This window comes from Artemia franciscana, chromosome 21, assembly GCF_032884065.1.
Source record: "Artemia franciscana chromosome 21, ASM3288406v1, whole genome shotgun sequence".
NCBI lineage: Eukaryota > Metazoa > Arthropoda > Branchiopoda > Anostraca > Artemiidae > Artemia > Artemia franciscana.
Genome location: NC_088883.1, coordinates 4,391,029 through 4,413,273, shown reverse-complemented (window position 1 = coordinate 4,413,273; position 22,245 = coordinate 4,391,029). Strand labels below are relative to the sequence as shown.

The window sequence follows — 22,245 nt, the reverse complement described above, 5'->3', positions numbered from 1 at the left end:
TGGTAACCTGAACACCATAAAATCCTCATACCCGACTTTTAACTTTTCTCATGATCGCACAAAACTGGAACTTGCTCAAAAGAAAAGGTATAACGCTCTGAAAGAGGAACTTAACCAAAAAGTGACAGCAGGAGAATCAGGTTGGAAAATTAAAGATGGAAAGGGTGGTCTAGAACTTGTAAAGATAAGCTCTTTTCGAGGTGAAAATAGCTCGCAAATCCCTAGGGGAGCAGTTATGGAACAATAATTTCCTTGTGCTTTGCACCAACGCAGATACTTTATCAAACAAAGTTGAAGAATTACAGTCATTGATGTCAGTGCATAAGCCTCATGTTGTTGTTATTACTGAATCTTTGCCTAAGAATTGTGCACATCCAGAAGCATATTTTCAGCAGGTTGAAGGTTATACTTTATTAGTGAATACTAACTATAAACGTGGAATTTTTGTTTATGTTCATTCGTTGCTTAAGTACACAGAAGTAAATGATCTTTTAGTACTGAGTATTAGTGAATGTTTAGTGGTTGATGTAAAATTTCCTAGGTCTACAAATAGTATTAGAATTGTTGTAGTGTATAGAAGTCCTAGTGTTAATGAGCTATCTCCAAATAATAATGCAAATTTATTACAGTATCTTCACAATGTTTCAACAGTTAGTTCAAGGGTATTACTGGTAGGTGATTTTAACCTACCTTCCATTGATTGGAAAAATCAAATAACCTCGCTTTCTAATCAATCATTTGAGCATCATTTCCTTCAAAAATTGCAGGACACGTACCTATGCCAACACATTCAGTAGCCTACACGATTTCGGGATGATTCGAATCCTTCTGTCCTTGACTTGGTAATAACAAAATCTCCTGACGATGTTAATAATATTGAAATTCTACCTCCATTAGGAAAAAGTGATCATACCGTTCTTAAACTGTCATTAAAATTTTCAGGTGATGATTCTACTCCACAAAAACAGACCCTTAAATATAATTACACTAAAGGTGATTATGATTCTGTCCGAAATTTCATTTTATCACTATGTATCACAGAACAGTTGAGGGAAAATAAATACAATGTTAATGAGGTATTTGAGCTGATTCATGAGGCTTTGGTAGTGGGTCAAAACAAGTTTATTCCGACTATAGTTTATAGTCAGTTCTATAAAAATAGGCAAACTCTTCCTCGAGAAATTCTACAAGCTATTAGCGAAAAAAATTATCGGTGGCGTCAGTATATTAAAATAAGAAGCACTGAGTCATGGATAAGGTATAAAAGAGCAAGAAATAGAGCAACTAGGCTTCTTCGGTCAAATTGTGAGGCACTTGAGTCTTCTATCATTGCATCAGCTCGAAGTAGCCCAAAAAGGCTTTGGAAATATATAAGAAAAAACAAGACTTCACAGTCCCCATCCTCAACTTCATTTACTGACCATGAAATACAGACAAATATAGACGATGATAATGAAAAAGCTGAACATTTTAATAAACTTTTCTTATCTGTTTTTACACGACCTCACAGTGAAACTCCTATTGATCCTAATTTTTCTACCAATTTCACAATAGATTTTGATGATTCTGACTTTGATGATCAACAAGTTTTTGAGGTCTTGAAGCATCTTGACACAAATAAATCACCAGACATTCATGAATTTTCAAACTATATGATCCGAGAGCTTGCAACAGTACTCACTGAACCACTGACATATTTGTATACTCTGTGTCTGGCGTCTGGTACTTGCCCTATGGCATGGAAAAAAGCAATAATTAAACCCCTGTAGAAAAGTGGCACAAAAACACAATTTAAAAACTATAGACCAATGTCAAACATTTCAATTTTTTCCAGAGTTATGGAAAAAATAATTGTCAAGAGAATACAAAATTATTTCGAATCAAATCTTTTTTGGCATCCATCTCAACATGGTTTCCGTAAAAAAAGTTCATGTAATACACAGCTTTTGGAAGTAATTACTGACTTCCATAGGATAGCAGATGAAGGTCTCAAGTTTGATTGCATTTATATGGATTTTTCTAAGGCGTTTGATAGCATTTTCATTCCACTTTTACTTGAGAAGTGTGAGGTATATCACCTAGGTGCCAGAACGTTGAATTGGATTGGTGATTATCTAACAGGCAGGACGCAGAAAGTGATTGTAGGTGATGCTTTGTCCTCTGCTGAGATAGTTTTAAGTGGCATTCCACAAGGTAGTTGCCTTGGTCCAGTACTTTTCTGCCTTTTCATCAATGACTTGCCTCTTGTTGTCCACCATTCCACAATTAAAATGTTCGCAGATGATGTAAAGCTCAACCGCTCCTTGACAAATTCAGATGAAGCTTCGTTGCTTAAAAAAGACTTGGATGCAGTGTACAATTGGTGTAATGCTAACTCAATGTTTGTCAACGAAAATAAGTGTAGGGTCGTCCATTACTTCGGCAAAGTAGAACAAAGTTACCAATACCATCTTGCTGGACATTCAATCTTACCTGTTGAAAATGTCCGTGACCTTGGTGTTCATTTTGATTCTAGTCTTAGGTTTGACAGGCATGTCTCTGAAGTAACTCGTAAGGCAAACTATCAGCTATTATGTCTTAGACTGAATTTCCGTAAGTTTAGTCTCCGTTCATTCATTGCCATTTATAAATCAACAGTTCGACCTATACTCGAATAGAATTCGTCAGTATGGTATCCATTAAATAAAAAAGACAGAGCAAGGATTGAAAAAATACAGCAAAGAGCAAATAAGCTTGTATCTTATTTGAAACATGTGCCGTATGAAAATAGACTGCACAGGCTAGGATTGCCAAGTCTTCAATTCCGAAGGGATAGGGCAGACATTATTAACACATTCCGTATAATCAAAGGCATTGATAATATAAGTACATCACAGTTCTTCACATTTAATGACACTAACAGGACCCGTTATCACCCACATAAATTGTACCCCTCACTTTCAAAAAGGAAAATAGGCCAACATTCACTTTACAGCAGGGTGTGGAAGCCATGGAATGACCTTCCACCTAAAACATTTCTAATAGATGACATAAACAGATTCAAAACAAAACTAGCAGAAACAAATTTTCAAAGTAAATAATTTTTAAATAATTTATAGTATTATTTGTCAATGTTTGTTGTAGTCCTTATTTTCATTGATTTGTATGTGTGTATTTTGATGTCAGTATTGTCATAACTTCTATTTATTATGTTTATTGCGACAATCTTGAAAGCTTACCGTATTTGGTATTAATAAATAAATAAATAAATAAATATGAGGAGGTTCACCCCTCGTCAATGCCTCGTTCCTTACATTAAAGCTTAAATTCTGTCCCAATTCCTTAATAATATCCCTTGGATCACAAAGGCCGTAGAATAAATAGTTGAAATTACTAAAAATACTTTAGCGTAAAGAGCCAGGTATTACGAGGAGGTAAACCCCTCATATGCGTAATAATTTCTGCTCGTTTTAAGTTTTAGTGCTGCTCCTCACTTTCAGTAGAAAAAAACTTTTCATATTTATTTTTTCATTATTTTTTTAAATTATGGAGTCTCTTCATTGGAGTCTCTTCCCCTGTGATAATTTTTTCCATGGAAAGATCATACCACGTACCCCCCGCCCACCTCTACTCTCCCTCCCAAACCAAGAAAATCCCCCTGAAAACGTCCGTACACTTCCCAGTAGCCATTACTATATGTGAACACAGGTCAAAGTTTGTAACTTGCCACTTCTCCCACGGAGACTGTGGGGGAGTAATTCGTCCCCAAAGACATTATTGTTAGGTTTAACGATTATGGTGAATAAAATGGCTATCTCAGAATTTTGATCCGGTGACTTTGGGGAAAAATGAGCGTGGGGGGGGGCATAGGTGCCCTCCAATTTTTTCGGTCACTTAAAAAGGACACTAGAACGTTTAATTTCAGTTAGAATGAGCCCCCTTGCGACAATATAGGACCACTGGGTAGATACGATCACCCCAGGGGAAAAAAACGCAAAAACAAAAAAACAAATAAACACGCATCCGTGATCTGTCTTCTGGCAAAAAATGCGAAATTCCATATTTTTGTAGATAGGATCTTGAAACTTCTACAATGAGGCTCTCTGATACGCTGAATCTGATGGTGTGATTTTCGTTAAGATTGTATGACTTTTAGGGGGTGTTTTCCCCTATTTTCTAAAATGAGGCAAATTTTCTCCGGCTCGTAACTTTTGACAGGTATGACTAATCTTGATGAAAGTTATATATTTAAAATCAGCATTAAAATGCGATTTTTTTTATTTAACTATTGGTGAGCGGATTAGTGTATCTGATTTGATCTGAATTGAATAAATTCATTTTACGCTCGACTATATTCTGTTAACGGGGGATAGTCACACACCCCTTGGCTTTGAAGATCTGAGTGTCCGTACCGTATAGACGTACTCTTTTGCAAGTTTAACCTGAAGGATTTTATTGCATTATAAGCTTAATGGAATGCTAAAGGCGATTTTTTTTTTGTCTTGCTTATTTAACCCCAGACCTAAGGAGTGAGAAATTTCAACATTTATTTGTCCTGGTTGTGGTCGATCTTGTGGCAAGGGGATCACCCTGCAATGCACAAAATGTCTCGAGATGTTTCACCCACAGTGTGCAGGCATTTCCCCAACTGAGCGCAAAGAAAAACCGTCATCATAATAACCTGATCATAGAAAAAGCTTCTTCAAACATTGATAACGACAAGGACAAGAATCTCCTTTGGAATGTTCTCCAAGGCAATAGGCGGACTAACATGCCTGATACTAATTCCACACCATCGCTAAAAGAGTCGGAAAATTATTTTTCTAAGTTGTCAACTTCGCACGATTCTAACAGTGTTGTGTTGGAATTAGATGAAAGGTTGAAGAATTTTTCAACTGGTTACAGGATTTCTGAGTATATGTTACGTAGAGCGATCAAAACGTTTAAGGCGCAGTCGGCTAAGGATCACGATGGCGTATTTGCTAATCACCTTAAACTTGCTCCTTCTTCTTTTCTTATTACTCTACTGGCATTTTTCAACCTTTTACTTAAAACTGGTTTAGTACCATCGTCATTCTATATTGGCATAGTTGCGCCTATTCCTAAGAGCGGGAAAAAAGACTTGTCATCTTGTAGTTCCCGGAGGCCAATTACTAGGGGTTCTATGATTGGGAAAGTGTTTGAGTTGTGTTTGAAGGATATTCTTGAAATTCTTGACGCTGGTTCTAATCAAGTTGGTTTCAAGAGAGGTTTGGGATGTGACCACGCCCATGCATATTTCAGCAAAGTTATTGAAGAAGCGAGAATCTCTGGTAAACCGCTATACGCCCTCTTGATCGATATCAAAGGGGCCTTTGATAACATTTCTCATGCATCTGCACTGCTCGCTTTAATCCATGCTGGATTGCCCCTAGCTGTCATTCGAGTCCTTCGCTCTTGGTATTCTGGATTAAAGATCTGCCTTTGTCCGATTTCTTCTTCATCTCAGTCCAAATTAATTCAAGTGGGTAGAGGAATTAGACAAGGAGGAATTATTTCTCCTTATATATTCAATTCATGTTTAGCTACTGCCCTTAATTCTCTTTCCTGCTCTTTTGTTTCATTATCTCGAAATCTGTCTTACATTGCATATGCTGATGAGATTATCCTTCTAAGCCGGTCCAAGTCTAGTCTTGTTTCTAATTTGAATATTTCAATTAATTGTTTAAAAGGTTCGGGCCTTTCGATCAGTTTTGAAAAATGTCAATTTTTTGTTGTAAATTGTTTAGAGGATAATGTCAGGGCGACTCTCTATTGCGGCAATGGTTTTATTTTTCAGTCGTCGCCAATAGTCACTTATTTGGGATTACCTTATGCTGCTTCGAAAAGAGATTTTAAACCAGTCCTGGTTCAGCATGTTCAGATGAAACTACGCAAGGCATTTGGTCTTTTAATTCGTTTTCGGGGTCTTTACCGCTGGGACGTCCTTGGTCGTATGTATAGCGCTGTTGCTCTGCCTCACGTATTGTTCCCGTCCCTCCTCTTCCGTAATTTCAGACCTTCTGATCTTTCGCCCATTAAAGTTTCTTATTTTAAATTTTTTTAATTTTTACTGGGTTTCCTCCTTTTGTTTTAGTAACACTGAGATTGTTTTAAAGCTTAAAGTGAAGGATCCTGTAGTCTGTATAAAGAAAAAATATACTACATTTGAAGATAAGGCGAAAATTAACCTTTTAGGCCACAAATTATTTCCGTTTTTTAGTAACAGTTCTGGCTCTTGATGGTTTATAGGCTAAACTATTTAGCAAGTGTTTTTGTATCTTTTTTTCTTTTCTTTTTAGGTGTTTGATCAATTATTTGATAGGTTTTGATTGTAAGTGTTATCATTTGTTTTTCTTTATCTTATATTGTAGCGTACTCCTCATTTTTTGAGGGAAATAAAGAAAATAAATAAATCTATATATATATATATATATATATATATATATATATATATATATATATATATATATATATATATATATATATATATATATATATATATATATATATATATATATATATATATATATATATATATATATATATATATTTATATATATATATATATATATATATATATATCTATATATATATATATATATATATATATTTATATATATATATATATATATATATATATATATATATATATATATTTATATATATATACTAGCTGTTGGGGTGGAGCTTCGCGCCACCCCAACACCTAGTTGGTGGGGGCGATTCGCGCCCCCCAAGCCCCCCCCTCCCGCGCGCGTAAGTCGTTACGCACCATTGTAGTTGTGTTCCTGTGTCCCACCTGTGAATATAGATATATATATATATATATATATATATATATATATATATATATATATATATATATATATATATATATATATATATATATATGTATATATATATATATATATATATAGATATATATATATATATATATATATATATATATATATATATATATATATATATATATATATATATATATATATATATATATATATATATATATATATATATATATATATATATATATATATATATATATATATATATGTATATTTAACTACGTAAAACTTGCGAATATACAACATTCTTGGCTGTCCCATTGTCTGTGCATATAAATAGATTGTCAGGTTTACCGACTCTTGAATATGCAACATATAATTGTCCATGGTAAAAACAATCTGTATTCAGATCTATACCTCATTATTCTAATGATTACCCTTGAGCTTTGTTGATGGTGATTGCTAATCGACCATTCCCTGTGTCCCCGTCGTCATTTTTATATCCCCCTGTGCCCCCCCGGCATCCCCGTTGTTGTTGTTTCCCTGTGTCCCGGTCATCATTTGTGTCCTGGTGTCCCAGTCTGTAATTTTTATTTGAGTGTCGCGGTCGTCATTTATATTCCCTGTGTCCCGGTGTCCCGGTCGTCATTTTTGTCCCGGTCGTCATTTGTGTTCCGGTGTCCCGGTCTGTAATTTCTCTTTGAGTATCCTGGTCGTCATTTATATTCCCTGTGTCCCGGTCGTCATTTGTGTCCCAGTGCTTTGTTTATGGTGATTGCTAATCGAACATTCCTTGTGTCCCGGTCGCTTTCTCTTTGAGTGTCCTGGTCGTCATTTATATTCCCTACTAGCTGTTGGGGTGGCGCTTCGCACCACCCCAACACCTAGTTGGTGGAGGTGCTTCGCGCCCCCCCAAGCCCACCTCGCGCGTAAGTCGTTATATATATAAACAGATTGTCAGGTTTACTGACTCTTGAACATACAACATATAATTGTCCATGGGAAAAACAATCTGTATTCAGATCGATACCTCATTATTCTAATGATTGCCCTTGAGCTTTGTTGATGGTGATTGCTAATCGAACATTCCCTATGTCCCCGTCGTCATTTATATATCCCCCTGTGCCCCCCGGCGTCCCCGTTGTTGTTGTTTCCCTGTGTCCCGGTCGTCAGTTGTGTCCCGGTGTCCCAGTCTGTAATTTTTCTTTGAGTGTCGCGGTCGTTATTTATATTCCCTGTGTCCCGGTCGTCATTTTTGTCCCGGTCGTCATTTGTGTTCCGGTGTCCCGGTCTGTAATTTCTCTTTTAGTGTCCTGGCCGTCATTTATATTCCCTGTGTCCCGGTTGTCATTTGTGTCCCGTTGCTTTGTTGATGCTGATTGCTAATCGAACATTCCTTGTGCCACGGTCGCTTTCTCTTTGAGTGTCCCGGTCGTCATTTATATTTCCTATGTCTCGGTGTCCCGGTCGTCATTTGTGTCCCGATGTTCCGGTCTATAATTTCGTCAGTCGACAAATATGACGTCAGTCGACACACAAACATGACGTCACTCGACACACAGACACACAGACAACTTATTTTTATATATATATCAGATAGATAGATGTCCCGGTGTCCCGGTCGTCATTTGTGTCCTGATGTCCCGGTCTGTAATTTCGTCAGTCGACAAACATGACGTCAGTCAACACACAAACATGACGTCACTCGACACACAGACACACAAACAACTTATTTTTGTATAGGACAAACATGACGTCAGTCGACACACAAACATGACGTCACTCGAAACACAGACACACAGACAACTTATTTTTATATATATAGATGTTTCGGTGTCCCGGTCGTCATTTGTGTCCCGATGTCCCTGTCTGCAATTTCGTCAGTCGACAAATATCACGTCAGTCGACACACAAACATGACGTCACTCGACCGACAAACTGACAACTTATTTGTATACTTAGATATCTCGGTGTCCCGGTCGTCATTTGTGTCCCGATGTCCCGGTTTGTAATTTCGTCAGTCGACAAACATGACGTCAGTCAACACACAAAAATGACGTCACTTGACACACAGACACACAGACAACTTATTTTTATATAGATAGATAAATAAGTTGTTTGTTTGTGTCTCTGTTGAATGACGTCATTGTAAGGATTGAGCATTATGCCGTCATAAAGTTGTTTGTTGACTGACGTCATGTTTGTCGACTGACGAAATTACAGACCAGGACACAAATGACGACCGGGGCACAGGAACACAGGGAATATAAATGACGACCGGGACACTCAAAGAGAAATTACAGACTGGGACACTGGGATACAAATAACAACCGAGACCAGGGAATACAAATGACGACCGGGGCACAGGGACACAACTACAACGGAGACGCCGGGGGGCACAGGGGTATATATAAATTACGACGGGGACACAGTGAATGTTCGATTAGCAATCACCATCAACAAAGCTCAAGGACAATCATTAGAATAATGAGGTATAGATCTGAATACGGAATGTTTTTCCTATGAGCAGCCGGGACACAACTGACGACCGGGACACTCAAACAGAAATTGCAGACCGGGACACAAATGACGACCGGGACACAGGGAATATAAATGACGACCGGGACACAGGGACACAACTACAACGGGGACGCTGGGGGGCACAGGGGGGATATATAAATGACGAAGGGGATACAGGGAATGTTCGATTAGCAATCACCATCAACAAAGCTCAAGGCCAATCATAAGAATAATGAAGTATAGATCTGAATACGGATTGTTTTTCCCATGGACAAATGACGACCAGGACACAGGGAATATAAATGACGACCGGGACACAGGGACACAACTACAACGGGGACGCCGGGGGACACAGGGGGGGGTATATAAATGACGACAAGGACACAGGGAATGTTCGATTAGCAATCACCATCAACAAAGCTCATGGGTAATTATTAGAATAATGAGAGAAATTACAAACGGGACACTGGGACTCAAATGATGACCGGGACACCGGGACACAGGAAATATAAACGACGACCGGGACACTCAAAGAGAAATTACAGACTGGGACACTGGGACACAAATGACGACCGGGACAGAGGGAATATAAATGACGACCGGGACACAGGGACACAACTACAACGGGGATGCCGGGGGGCACAGGGGGATATATAAATGACGACGGGGACACAGGGAATGTTCGATTAGCACTCACCATCAACAAGCTCAAGAGCGATCATTAGAATAATGAGGTATAGATCTGAATACGGATTGTTTTTCCCTTGGACAATTATATGTTGCATGTTCAAGAGTCGGTAAGCCTGACAATCTGTTTATATGCACAGACAATGGGAGACATTATATGCACAGAAATTTTACGTAGTTAAAAACATATAAATATATATATATATATATATATATATATATATATATATATATATATATATATATATATATATATATATATATATATATCTATATTCACAGGTGGGACACAGGGACATAACTACAATGGTGCGTAACTAATATGGCGCGTAACGACTTACGCGCGCGTGGGGGCTTGGGGGGGTGTCCACCATACTAGTGGACTATAAGTACAACAACTAGTGGACTTATAAGATCTGAAGCAATTTAACTCTTCTTAGTTGTTATAATTGTGTAGTGTGTGAGAAAAAGTGTGTGTGCAACATTTGAATTCAAAGGAAAGTGATGAAGATGGCCCCTTTTTCACTGCTTAAATGATTCGACATTGAAGATATTTACTGCTAAGATTTTGAACAACTCATACTTACCTGGCTGGGGAGCTGCCTTGATCATGAAGGAGGCTCTCCCAGGGTGAGGCCTTTCCATTGCACTTCGGATTGGCTGACCCCTGTGATTACCCAAAATATGGGTAACTCAACAGCGCAATTTTTGGTAGTTGGGGACTGCGTTTGTGCGGACCCCTGTCCACACATTGAAAAGGTTTCTTCGTTGGAGCCCGCACTACGTTGCAATTTTGTGATTTGAATGGAAAAAGTATGCAAATTGATAATGTTAATACCAAGTAAATTTGATTGTTGGGCCCTATTGAAAAAATTAATTTTCCGACAAGCTGGCATGTTTGAAATAATACGGAGAGAGTTGAGCGTATAATTTATAGAAAATGGTTGTGGAATTTTCTCCAAAACATCTCTTAAATAAACACATTTTGTTTTTCTTAGTCTTGTATTAAAGTAAATGATGGGGTATCAATAACCAGTCGCCATAATTAAATTAAATTACGTAAACTGATTGAATTCCTGATGCATTTTGTTTTTGAAAATACTCCGTAATTATCAAATACTGATTTTTAAATTGAACTAGGAATCAAATCAAATTACTGAAATTTAATTTAAGTCACAAAGGCTAGTCTTAAAAAGTGAAATACTCTTGGTCACCATATCTTTAGATATGGTGACCACATTTTAATATATATTATTTATATATAAAATAAGTAATTATTTATTATCCTTAGAGCATAGCCACGTTATTTATTTAGGCTAAAAAGTAAAAGGCAAAGTATTGCTCAAGAAATCTGAACAAAACTAACTCAAATCCATACACACTACCACTGCATAAAGTAATTGATCCTCTGCCCTTGAAAAATCAAAAGATACAACCATCTTGGAATGCAACTTTCCTCGTGCTACTTTGTTTCTACTAAGTCCTTCTAGCCCGACTCCATCTTATAAGACTTTTTTTTTTCATTTCTTTTGCTTTTCAACAGTGGCGTAATTTCGTCAAAATCCAAACTTGAAGGGGATGGATGAGCAAAGATGGAACCCTTTGTCCAAAATAAATTGAAAATAGCAGTAAAAACTAAAAAGAAGCCATTTGGTACCACAAAGGCACTATCTAGTACTCTAAAAATACTATAAAGTTACTTAAAAAAAAAGATGTTTTTCTGTAGATCCTTAAATTTATAGGTTTATATTAGTTTAGACAAGATTTTGGAAGAAACTAAATTTCAGAGGGAGGGAGGGGAGGGAAATGAGGTTTGGGGGAGGTTAAAAACAAGGTTTGGGAGGGGTAGTTGCCCCTTCCAGCTCCATAACAAATTACGCCCATACTTTTCTATGGTTTCGAACCTTAGAGTTGTTTAATAAGCTTTGATCAAATTCTCCTATAAAACTGGAATTCTGCTTGAAGGCCATCTATTCTTCAAGACAGTCTTCTGGGCTACATAGTTAGTAAGAAGATGGAATTATAGAATTACTCAAGTAAATGACAAATGAAAAGGACAAATACTTATAAAACAAAGTAAGCAATCATTTATCTGATAAAGTCTCACTGTTTCGTGTCTGTGTATCTTTCTTAGGTGATTGAAAATTCAGCTTTTGTTTCCATATTTGAAGTAAATTTAATAATGTCTTAATAAAATTTGCATTGTTACCATGTAGCATATATGGAAAACCAGTGGCTATAATTCAGGGAAGGAAATTTTCTCTACAAGATGTTTTTACTGCATTCCTCCTCTTAGATTAAAAAAAAAACCTCTTCGTGGTATTATCATTGAAAAGGGCTTGTTTTTTTCTTTGTATTTTTGTTAAAAAAAAATGAAAAGACAACGAGATTCCCCTGTCTGGAATCTGGAGAATACTCTTTCGCCATCTCTCCCCTTCCCCTTGGGCTGTGTATACAAATCTATTTTGAGGAAGGGATACCAAAAAAAAAAAAATAAATAAATAAAACCCATCGGAGACTTGTTTAAATGCATTGCGCTACGTTTTAACGAGTCGGACAAAAATATCGGGGACTAGCTCATTGGGTCCAGCCTTGTCCCCTAGCTTCCATGAATTGGCACTTTTGATCAATACCAGTGGTGTCGACTGGTGGATTGACAATTTTTATTGCAAATGAGGGTGTTTTTTTGGGTATTTTTGTAAAAGAAAGTAAAATGACAAGAGAATTGTTCTCTCTGGATTTCGAAAAAAACTTTTCTCTGTCCCCCACCCCCTTAAATGCCGTGAATTAACGTCATTCATCATTGCTGGTTCTGATCATTGTCATCTAAAGGGCCAGAAGAATATATCTCTGATTTAAGGTGTTATCTTTTCTGATTTTGACTTTTTGTGTGACAATTTTGTCCAAGTCTTGATTGGAAAATTTCCCGTTTACCATTAAAATTTTGAGATAAACTTTGATATAAAGGGAAATGTTTCGTACTGTTTACAAAATCTAAAGACAAAGTGATAAGTTAATTGAATGTTATTTGGGAATTGCAACCGAAATAAATTTTGTGACAAACTTTGTTACTGGTATTCTTATAAATGCTTTGACAATCCTTGTTGAATTATCACTTCTCGGCCTTTTGGCTAAGATCATAGTGTAGTATCTGTTCTTATCAGCTTAATATCTGATACGGCCCCTGCATTGGGCCCAGAATATTAAACTGATTTTTGGAAACCGGAGGGATGTTTGGTCTGCTCCGCTCGCTTCACCTCCGGAATTGGCGGACCCCTTTCGAGGGGAAACCAAAGTCCATGAACCCTAATTGATAATGTGTATAATACGGTATTCAAAGTGAAGATAGACCCTGCCTTTAGTTACTTAGTCCTTGAGTATATTGTAAATAATTTTTTTTCAATATGATAAAAAGAAGAAACACTATATAATATTTACAAAAATTAATGGTGAAAAAGCCAATGGGTGGACGCCATAATTAATTTAAAGTGCCCAAGCTGGATCCAAGTCCCCGTTCATCTTTATCGAAAATTAAATAAAAAAAAACAAGTTTTTTTAACTGAAAGTTAGGAGCGACATTAAAACTTAAAAGGAACAGAAATTACCCCGTATATGAAAGGGGCTGCTCCTTCTTCAGCGCCCTGCTCTTTACGCTAAAGTTTGACTCTTTCTCTCAACTCTACTTTTTGAAAACGGTAAAAACTTTAGCGTAAAGAGCAGGGCGTTGAAGAAGGAGCAGCCCCTTTCAAATACGGGTAGTTTCTGTTCGTTTTAAGTTTTAATGTCGCTCCTTACTTTCAGTTAAAAAAAACTTTTTTTTTATTTAATTTCTGAACGTTTTTTAGTTAATCCATGTTTTGATTTCGGCTCTCTGCAGTTGAATAATTAAAGAGAAATTTGCATATTTATTTATTTGGCTAAATGGCTTTCCCATAGTTTTGGTCGAAGGATTTTGCGAAAAAAGGAGGGGAAGGAGGCCCAGTTGCTCTCCAATTTTTTGGGTACTTAAACAGGCAACTAGAACTTTTAGTTCTTACGAACGTTTTCATTAGTAAAAGATATACGTAACTTACGAATTAGCTTACATAACAAACTTCTATGATCGTATGTTTTTATTACGTATATGAGAAGGTTCGCCCACTCGTCAATACCTCGTCAATAACTCTTTGCATTAAAGCTTAAATTTTGTCCCCTGAATCACAAAGGCCGTAGAATAAATAGTTGAAATTACTAAAAATCCCTTAGCGTAAAGAGTGAGGTATTAGGAGGGGGTGAACCCCTTATATGCGTAATATTTTCTGTTCGTTTTAAGTTTTAATGCTACTCCCTACTTCCAGTTGAAAAAAAACTTTTTCATATTTATTTTCTCATTGTTTTTTTTTTTAAATAATACTAGAAAATGCTGCGCCCCCTTTATGGAAATCTTCTTCCCCCATGACAAATTCCTCCATGGAAAATTTCCCCCACATAGTCCCCTCTTCTCAACTCCCAACCCCTCCCAACCAAAAAATCCCCCTGAAAACGTATCTACATTTCCCAATAACCAAAATATATGCAAACACTGGTCAAAATTTGCAACTTGCAGCCCCTCCCAAGGGGACTGTGGGGGATTAAGTCGTCCCCAAAGACATAGTTATAAGGTCTTTCGACTATGTTGAATAAAATGGCTATCTCAGAATTTTGATCCGACTACTTTGGGAAAAAATGAGGGTGGGAGGGGGCCTAGTTGCCCTCCGATTTTTTTGGTCACTTAAAAAGGGCACTAGAACTTTTCATTTCCGTTCGAAAGAGCCCTCTTGCAAAATTCTAGGACCACTGGGTCGATACGATCACCCCTGGGAAAAAAAAAAAAAAACAAAACAAACCAATAAACACGCATCCGTGATTTGTCTTCTGGCAAAAAATGCAAAGTTCCACATTTTTGTAGATAAGATCTTGGAAATTGTACAATAGGGTTCTCTGATACGCTGAATCTGATAGTGTGAATTTCATTAAGATTCTATGACTTTTAGGGGGTGTTCCACCCTATTTTCTAAAATGGGGCAGATGTTCTCAGGCTCGTAACTTTTGATGGGTAAGTCTAAACTTGATGAAACTTATATATTTAAAATCAGCATTAAAATGTGATTCTTGTGATGTAACTATTGGTATCAAAATTCCGTTTTATAGAGTTTTGGTCACTATTGAGCCGGGTCGCTCCTTACTACAGTTCCTTACTACGAACTGTTTGATAGTTCGTAATTATAAACTGCTGAAATTTAAATTGAAGCAATATTCGATTAAAATTACTGAAGTGATTGTTTTTGGCCTCAGACGGCTTGGTTCTGCGGTGATTTGTTGATAGTAGTAATGACTAAAGCCCCCCTATGATTGTTAGAGAGAAAATAATTGGCAAAGTCAGTAAAACGGTCACTGGGTTCTCAGAAATTAAAGTTTCGATTTTTCAGTCAAATTGATAAGAGAGTGAGAAACCCCTGATTTTCTTTTCTCAAAAAGGTAAACTTGCATTTAAACGATCTAGAGGTATGCTTATGAAAATGAAATGGGGCATTCCTATTTTCAAAAATAATTTAGAGACTTGATTCACTGCTGTGAAAAAAGTTTTGTAAGGCTGCATCTGTTTAGATTTAGAGGAATTCATATTTCCCAGCTAGGGAGCTGATTTGATCATGAAGGAGGCGCTCCCAGGGTGAGGCCTTTCCGTGCCATCGCATTTCGGATTTTCCGATTTCGCATTTCGGATTGCATTGGGGTATGATTACCCCAAATGGGGAACTCGACAGTGTAATTTTTGGTAGGGGGACTGCGTTGGCGCGGACCTCTGTCCACATATTGAAAAGATTATTTGTTTGAGCCCGCACTATGTTGCAATTTCGTGTTTTGAATGGAAAAAGTATGCAAATTGATAATGTTAAATCCAAGTAAATTTGATTGTTGGACCCTATTAAAAAATTAATTTCCTGACAAGCTGACATGTTTGAAATAATACGGAGAGAGTTGAGCGTATAATTTATAGAAAATGGTGGTGGAATTTTCTCCAGAACATCTCTTAAATAAAGACATTTTGTTTTTCTTAGTTTTGTATTAAAGCAAATGATGGGATATTAATGACCAGTCGCCATAATTAAATTAACTGATTGAATTCCTGATGCATTTTGTTTTTGAAAATACTCCATAATTATCAAATACTGATTTTTAGATTGAACTAGGAATCGAATCAAATTGCTGAAATTTAAATTAAGTCGCAAAGGCTAGTCTTAAAAAGTGAAATGCCCTAGGTCACCACACATTTCATCAAGTCAATTGCATCGGCAACATATCAGTCTAAGAATTCCTTCACTACTGCTAAGCTTCTTGGAATATTTTATTAGGGGGGCCTTTGGCTACAGCAATTGATCGACCATTCAGCTACATTACAATTATTTTTGGGCTTGATTACTGAATATTTATGTTATTTTCTGCGGATCTAGTTTTAGTAGTATGTCATTAAAGTTGCCCATGAACTGCTGTTCATTGAAAATGTTTTCGCATCATATGATTTTTTGGCCCGTATTTACTTGATCGAACACTAAAATTTCTTATTGCTTTCGAACCTTGTTAAAAAAAACACGCAGATTTATTTTTATGTGTCCAAGTCAACCTTTCATACCTCTCCTCATATCAAGTTAATTTTTTGCCTTTTACTAAAGATTACGATGGGGAGGGGCACATAATGAGTCTTAACAAATATTTGAATGCCGAAAGGCAATATCCTGGCGGTTCAAGAGGCGTTACGGCACGCTATGAACGAATTATTATTCGAGTTTGCATAACTGTATATTATGTCAAAACCGAGGCCCTATAGTAATTTTCCTGTTTGCATTTGCCTAAACAGCCCTATCATCAAGCTTCGCATGGAGTGATGGGAGATGTCCACCTCTCTTAGCTGCAAGCTTTTCAAAAATTTGAATTAATTTTTGTCTTGGATTTAATATCAGGTATTCTCTCATTTGTTTATACGAAATCGCCAAAACTAATTACTATTTATAAATCAACATACAGTAGCTGTTTTGTAAGTAGTGCCAGTCAAAAAAATTCTTATAATTATTTTTTGTTTCTAATTAAATATTAATTATAAGCGAAAAATTGGTTTTGAATCGTAGTTTAATGAAAATTAAGCTAAATATGATTTTCGTTTTAAAATTGATTCCTGCGCGAGGGACTAGAGACTCACCAGAATAGAATTGCAGTATAGACGATCAGTTATTCTTCTTGCTGACGCGTAAATATTGCTAAAGAATGCAATTTGACTAGTGCTAGTAGCAGGATAGCTAAGTAAAAACAGTCTTGATTGATGGATGTGTATCTGTTAATTACGAACGCAAAGTTGGTTAAACTGTGGGTTAATAATGAAACTAGATTATAAAAACCGAAAAGAAAAAACGCACCACATTTCAATTAATCTTTCATATATATGAAGTCCCGTCAGTGATTTCTGTTTAGGATTGGGAGAGGGGTTGGGGGAAGGCACAGTACACGTCTTCAAAACGTATCAAATTTTGTCAATGTGCCTTTTTTACGACTCAGGAACAAATTTTAGAGGAGGGCGAGGGTGGAAACCATGGAGCCTCCCTCCTCTGGATACAGGCTTGAAGGGTCTAAGTATCATAGAAAGCAAAATGATGATTATTCACAATTATAGTCTAAAACTCCTCAAGGATTGGCAACTATAGAGGTTTTTACAGCTGAAAAGTGCGACATGCCTTCCTAGAGGTGTAAAAGTGATGGCTAGCCGTGTAGAGATGGTTGGTCCGCTGGGTTGAGGAATCCTTTGTCTGAGAGGTAAGGGTTCGATTCACGACCAGGCTGGTTATTTGGTTTGGGACAGGGTCAGTGGCGTGACTCTCTAAGCTTAGCCAAAGTCGGCGCAGCTCTGAATGGGTACCTGGAGAAATCTGGGAAAGATAAGAAGAAAAGGTGTATAAAAGCACAGGTTGGCTCGCCCCCAGCCCCCCATTACACTTCCTGGCTGAAGGGACACAAAAGAGGGTTCAGCACCGCCAGTTTAGATTTTGAGGGTCTAGTGCCGTCATACTTACCTACTTTATAGATGTATAAAGCTTTATTAACATAATAGCAAGTGCCATATCAAGTGCCCTGGCACTGCCCAGTATTTACAGAAAAAACTACCAAATACCAAGCTTTAAGTACACATTGGAACCTAATGTATAGGATCCTTTTATAGGAGTAATCTTTCAAATCAAAGGTTGATTAAGTATATATTGCAGCCTCTTGTATAGGACACTTTTTTGGGAACAATCCATGTATCAAAGATAGATTCACATTGTGATATCAAATCGTAACGTGTTGTTTTATAGTTTACACCATTCTGCAATCCAAATCAGATCCCATTCACCAATATCCAACTGAGCTTTCACAGTTAATTCGAGGAAAATGTTACGTGAGGTTGCATTATTAATTTGGTTAGATAATACTGCTATAGATGAATAAATAAATCCAACAGCATACATTGCTACAAATTGGAGTTTTGAGACCCCCCACTACCGTATACCTTCTAAAGTTTAATGCGGTATTTGCATTTTATCAAATACTGTACGTATTTTGGGCAGTGGGCTTTAAATTTTATAAAAAGTAAAAGATAAATTCAAAATTATTAAGGTGACTGCATATGACTAATGAAAATAAGTTGAATATTAACATACAATTATAATAATTCCTCAAATGTCAAGAAATCAAGACTTTATTTCACACACTTTTTTTACTTTCAATGTTCTTTCTGTCATCTGGAATACCAACCGGTCCGAAAGTATATCAAAATAATCCGAAAAAGGGGGCTTTTTGAGCTTTCAGGTTTCCGGAATTTTGAGGATTTCTGGAAAAAGATGAGGGGGGGCTGTACCCCCTGGTCACCCGTTCCAAATTTATGCATGCCTCAATATTCTGGATTCCCCCTTCCTCCATTCCCCCACGACTATCGGACCGAGTAAAGTTTTATTTACAAGTCAGTTTGATCGGGTTCTTGATGCATCGATTTCTCCATTCTATTCGTTTTTTGCGATTTCCGGTCTCCCCAAAACAGAAAAAAATAACACACTTAAAACAGCAAAATAATACACTTTGAACAACAATGACATACAATTTAAACACATCGGCACTTACGTGCCCGTAAAGGAAATGAATGCCTTTACAGGCGTCTTTTTTCGTCTGGTATATTTTCTTACTTGGTTATTCACAGAGGCGCCATTTGCACCAAATCTTGGGGTAAACAAATACAACGTAGAGACAATAGGGAAAATTTTAAGACAGGGAAAATTTCAATTACAGAAACAATTTCCACTGTCTTGAAATTTTCCCTATTGTCTCTACGTTGTATTTGTTTGTTATGGAAAGGCAGTGTGGTCTTCGTCGCTATTTTAAATCTTGGGGTGGGCATAAACTCCATCTTGCCCCCCCCCCCCCTGACTCACTTCGTGTCGCGTAACCATCTAGAAAATGGACATTTGACAGAACTCGAGATTTTTATTATGTATCTTACCTACTTTCAAAGTTTACAATAATTAATAGCAAATAGCGTAATTACCCAAGGGTCGTCAAGTAATTACGCTCTTTGGTTAACAGGCGTGCAGAAATTTCAAATCAATTGGACAGAATGGATTATGTTGGACATAATGGATTATAATGGCCGGCAAAGGGCCCTTTGTGGTAAAAGCTTGGGCTCCCTTGGAAAAAATGGGGTGGGCATTTGCCCACCCCTGACCCCCCCCCCCCAAATGGCGCCTCTGGTTATTCAGTGTTAGATGAAAATTTGTGGCAAATACAAGGAATAATTTTTTTTAACGCCTTTTCGGTCTCATTACAAAAATGACGTTCATCGCAAAAATAAAGTATGTTCTCACCGAAGGATTTTGTCATTAATTAGAAAAATGGAATTCAGATGGCAATATATTTTGACCATTAGTACTAGTAAGATTAGGGTAGAATCATTAGAAACTTTCTACCTACAGAAATACATAAGAAATCTTATATAAAAAAGCGCATCTGAAACTTAGAAGATAGTTTTTGAACATAAATTGCTAACAGATACAGTAAACAGTAAACTGTAGTTAACAGATACACACCCATCAATCAAGACTGTTTTTACTTAGCTATCCTGATTTTAGCGTTAGTCAAATTGCATTCATTAGTAATATTTGCGTGTCAGCAAGTAGAATAACTGATCGTCTATTTTGCAATTCTTTCTTGAGTCTCTAGTCCCTCGCGGAGGAATCAATTTTTAGGAAAAAATTCTATTTAGCTTTATTTCTATTTGGCTACGATGCTAAACCTTTTTTAAGCTTATAATTAATATCTTAGAAAAATGGAAAAATATAATTATAATCCTTTTGACTCGCATTACTTACAAAACAGCTACTGTGTGATGACAAATGATAAACAATTAGTTTTAACTGTTTCATATAAACTCTTGACAGAATATTTTATTTGTGAATTGCCGGAGAGGTACATGTCAAAAGGTACAAAAATGCTAAGGGTGGATCCCATGGTAGTTGACCATGTTGAAAACGAATATTGTAGGGCGCATGTTTGCTGTTGGGGCGATTCTGAGATATAGGCCAAAAACACCAAATTTGGCCTGCAATGGGGTTCGAAGATTCTAATTTTTTTTTACAGATAGGATCGGTCAAATCCAGTGTACTCTTACATCAATAGAAAGAAGAGCCTTGGGGCTACACGAATATGATTTTTGTTTGTAAAAAAAAGTACACTTTTTGCTGAAGTTTTAAAAAAAGTCAGATTTTTGTCAACAAATTTCTAACAGAAAAGCTAAAAACTCGAATTTTTTTCAAGATAAAGTATTTTTTTTATATTGAAAAAGAAAGGCTGTTTAATTCCGAACACATTGAGCAAAGAAAAAAAGTTTAAATTATTAAATCTGGGGTGTCTGCAACTTTTTTAGCGAGTGTACCCGATAATATGAATTTTGTTTAGTGACCTGCTACCTAGCGGGAAGTTGATTGATAAGCTAAGCAGAAGAAATTTATAAGCAGAAGATGAAAAAGAAAAGTGAATCAGGTAGGCTATGATAAAAGAACAGTTACTTCAGGTTGATTCAACATGTGATTCTGACGCAAATACTGATTTGCTGATGGATGATAATGAAGAATATGACACAAATTTGGAAGACCAAAAAAATAATTTTTAAAGAAATTTAATTTTTAAAAGCACTTTTGGTGTTGTAAAGTTGGCTGGAAAAATGAGTGTAATTTTTTTTTTTGCAGAAGTAAGAGACTCAATGAAAGTAATTTACAAAACTAAATATCACAAGAAACTAGGTGATACTGACTAATTTAGATTTATAAGGACTGATAAAAAGGCATGTTACATTGATCAATCAGATTTAGTATTGGAACTTCCAGTTCTAGTGAAAATGCTTGTCAAATGGAACATCTGTGATTTGAAATTGATTTGTCAATATTTAATCTAATATCTTGCTTTTCCTTCATCAAGCACCAAACAACCATGCAACAGTCAAAAATACGGATGTGACGATACGGTAGTCACGCAAGATCTCTTCATTTATCACCTAGCACAGGGAGTGAAAAGTAAATACCCGGATGACTTCAAAAACGTAATCCTACAGATGGGAGGCTTCCACCTCCTGCTCAAGTAACTCAAGGCAGTTGGTAAGATAATGGACAGCTCCGGAATCAAAGAGATTATAGTGCAGGCAAAGCTGCTGCTACCTGGTACATGTGAAAAGGTATTTCAAGGGAAATGCTACTACCAAGATATCAATACCTACTGCATACTGTACGAGGTCTTGCTAGCCCTCTACTGGGAGTCCTTGGAAGAGTATTACTCTGAAGCACAAGAAGACTTATCCCGTCTGGACCAGCTGGGTAGTGCCATTGATTTATTCAGGACTTCATTGGCAAACGGTGCTAACGCGATAATTGCACTTCAGAAGGCAAACGATACCTTAATCACTTTGGCTTCCATAATGAATTTCTTCAAAACCCTTCAAAATGCGTCACCCACGTTTGATTTCTGGCGGTAGTTCTTGGAAATACTTGAAATAGCGATGCAATTCAATCATGCTGAACGATATTGTGACTGGGAGCCTCATTTGACAGCAACTGCTACGATGTTGCCATACTTGGTGGTGGCTGACCATCCTCAGTATACAAGATGTCTCATACAGTACCTATATGACATGCGAAGTTTACCACAAACCTTTCCTGATGTACACAGAAGG

General features: G+C 36.8%; 1 protein-coding gene, 1 non-coding gene and 2 pseudogenes across 2 annotated transcripts; all 4 read left to right on the top strand.

Moving 5' to 3' along the window:
- The first annotated feature begins 311 nt into the window (after positions 1-311).
- On the top strand, positions 312-1,769 carry LOC136041100 (uncharacterized). Its single transcript, XM_065725655.1, has 2 exons — positions 312-671; positions 798-1,769. Exons 1-2 carry the CDS (start codon positions 312-314, stop codon positions 1,767-1,769), a joined length of 1,332 nt encoding a protein of 443 aa, XP_065581727.1.
- Positions 1,770-10,571: 8,802 nt separating this feature from the next.
- LOC136041116 (U1 spliceosomal RNA) lies at positions 10,572-10,735 on the top strand. Its single transcript, XR_010620958.1, has one exon. It is a non-coding gene; the product is annotated as a U1 spliceosomal RNA (small nuclear RNA).
- A 2,368-nt stretch (positions 10,736-13,103) lies between these two features.
- LOC136041121 (U2 spliceosomal RNA) lies at positions 13,104-13,271 on the top strand (annotated as a pseudogene).
- Positions 13,272-16,632: 3,361 nt separating this feature from the next.
- On the top strand, positions 16,633-16,741 carry LOC136041130 (U5 spliceosomal RNA; annotated as a pseudogene).
- Positions 16,742-22,245: the final 5,504 nt, after the last annotated feature.

Coding starts and splice junctions, on each gene's coding strand:
- LOC136041100 (XM_065725655.1), top strand. CDS start 312: ATGTCAGTGCATAAGCCTCATGTTGTTGTTATTACTGAATCTTTGCCT. Junction 672..797: donor TTAGTTCAAGGGTATTACTG/GTAGGTGATTTT, acceptor CACATTCAGTAG/CCTACACGATTTCGGGATGA.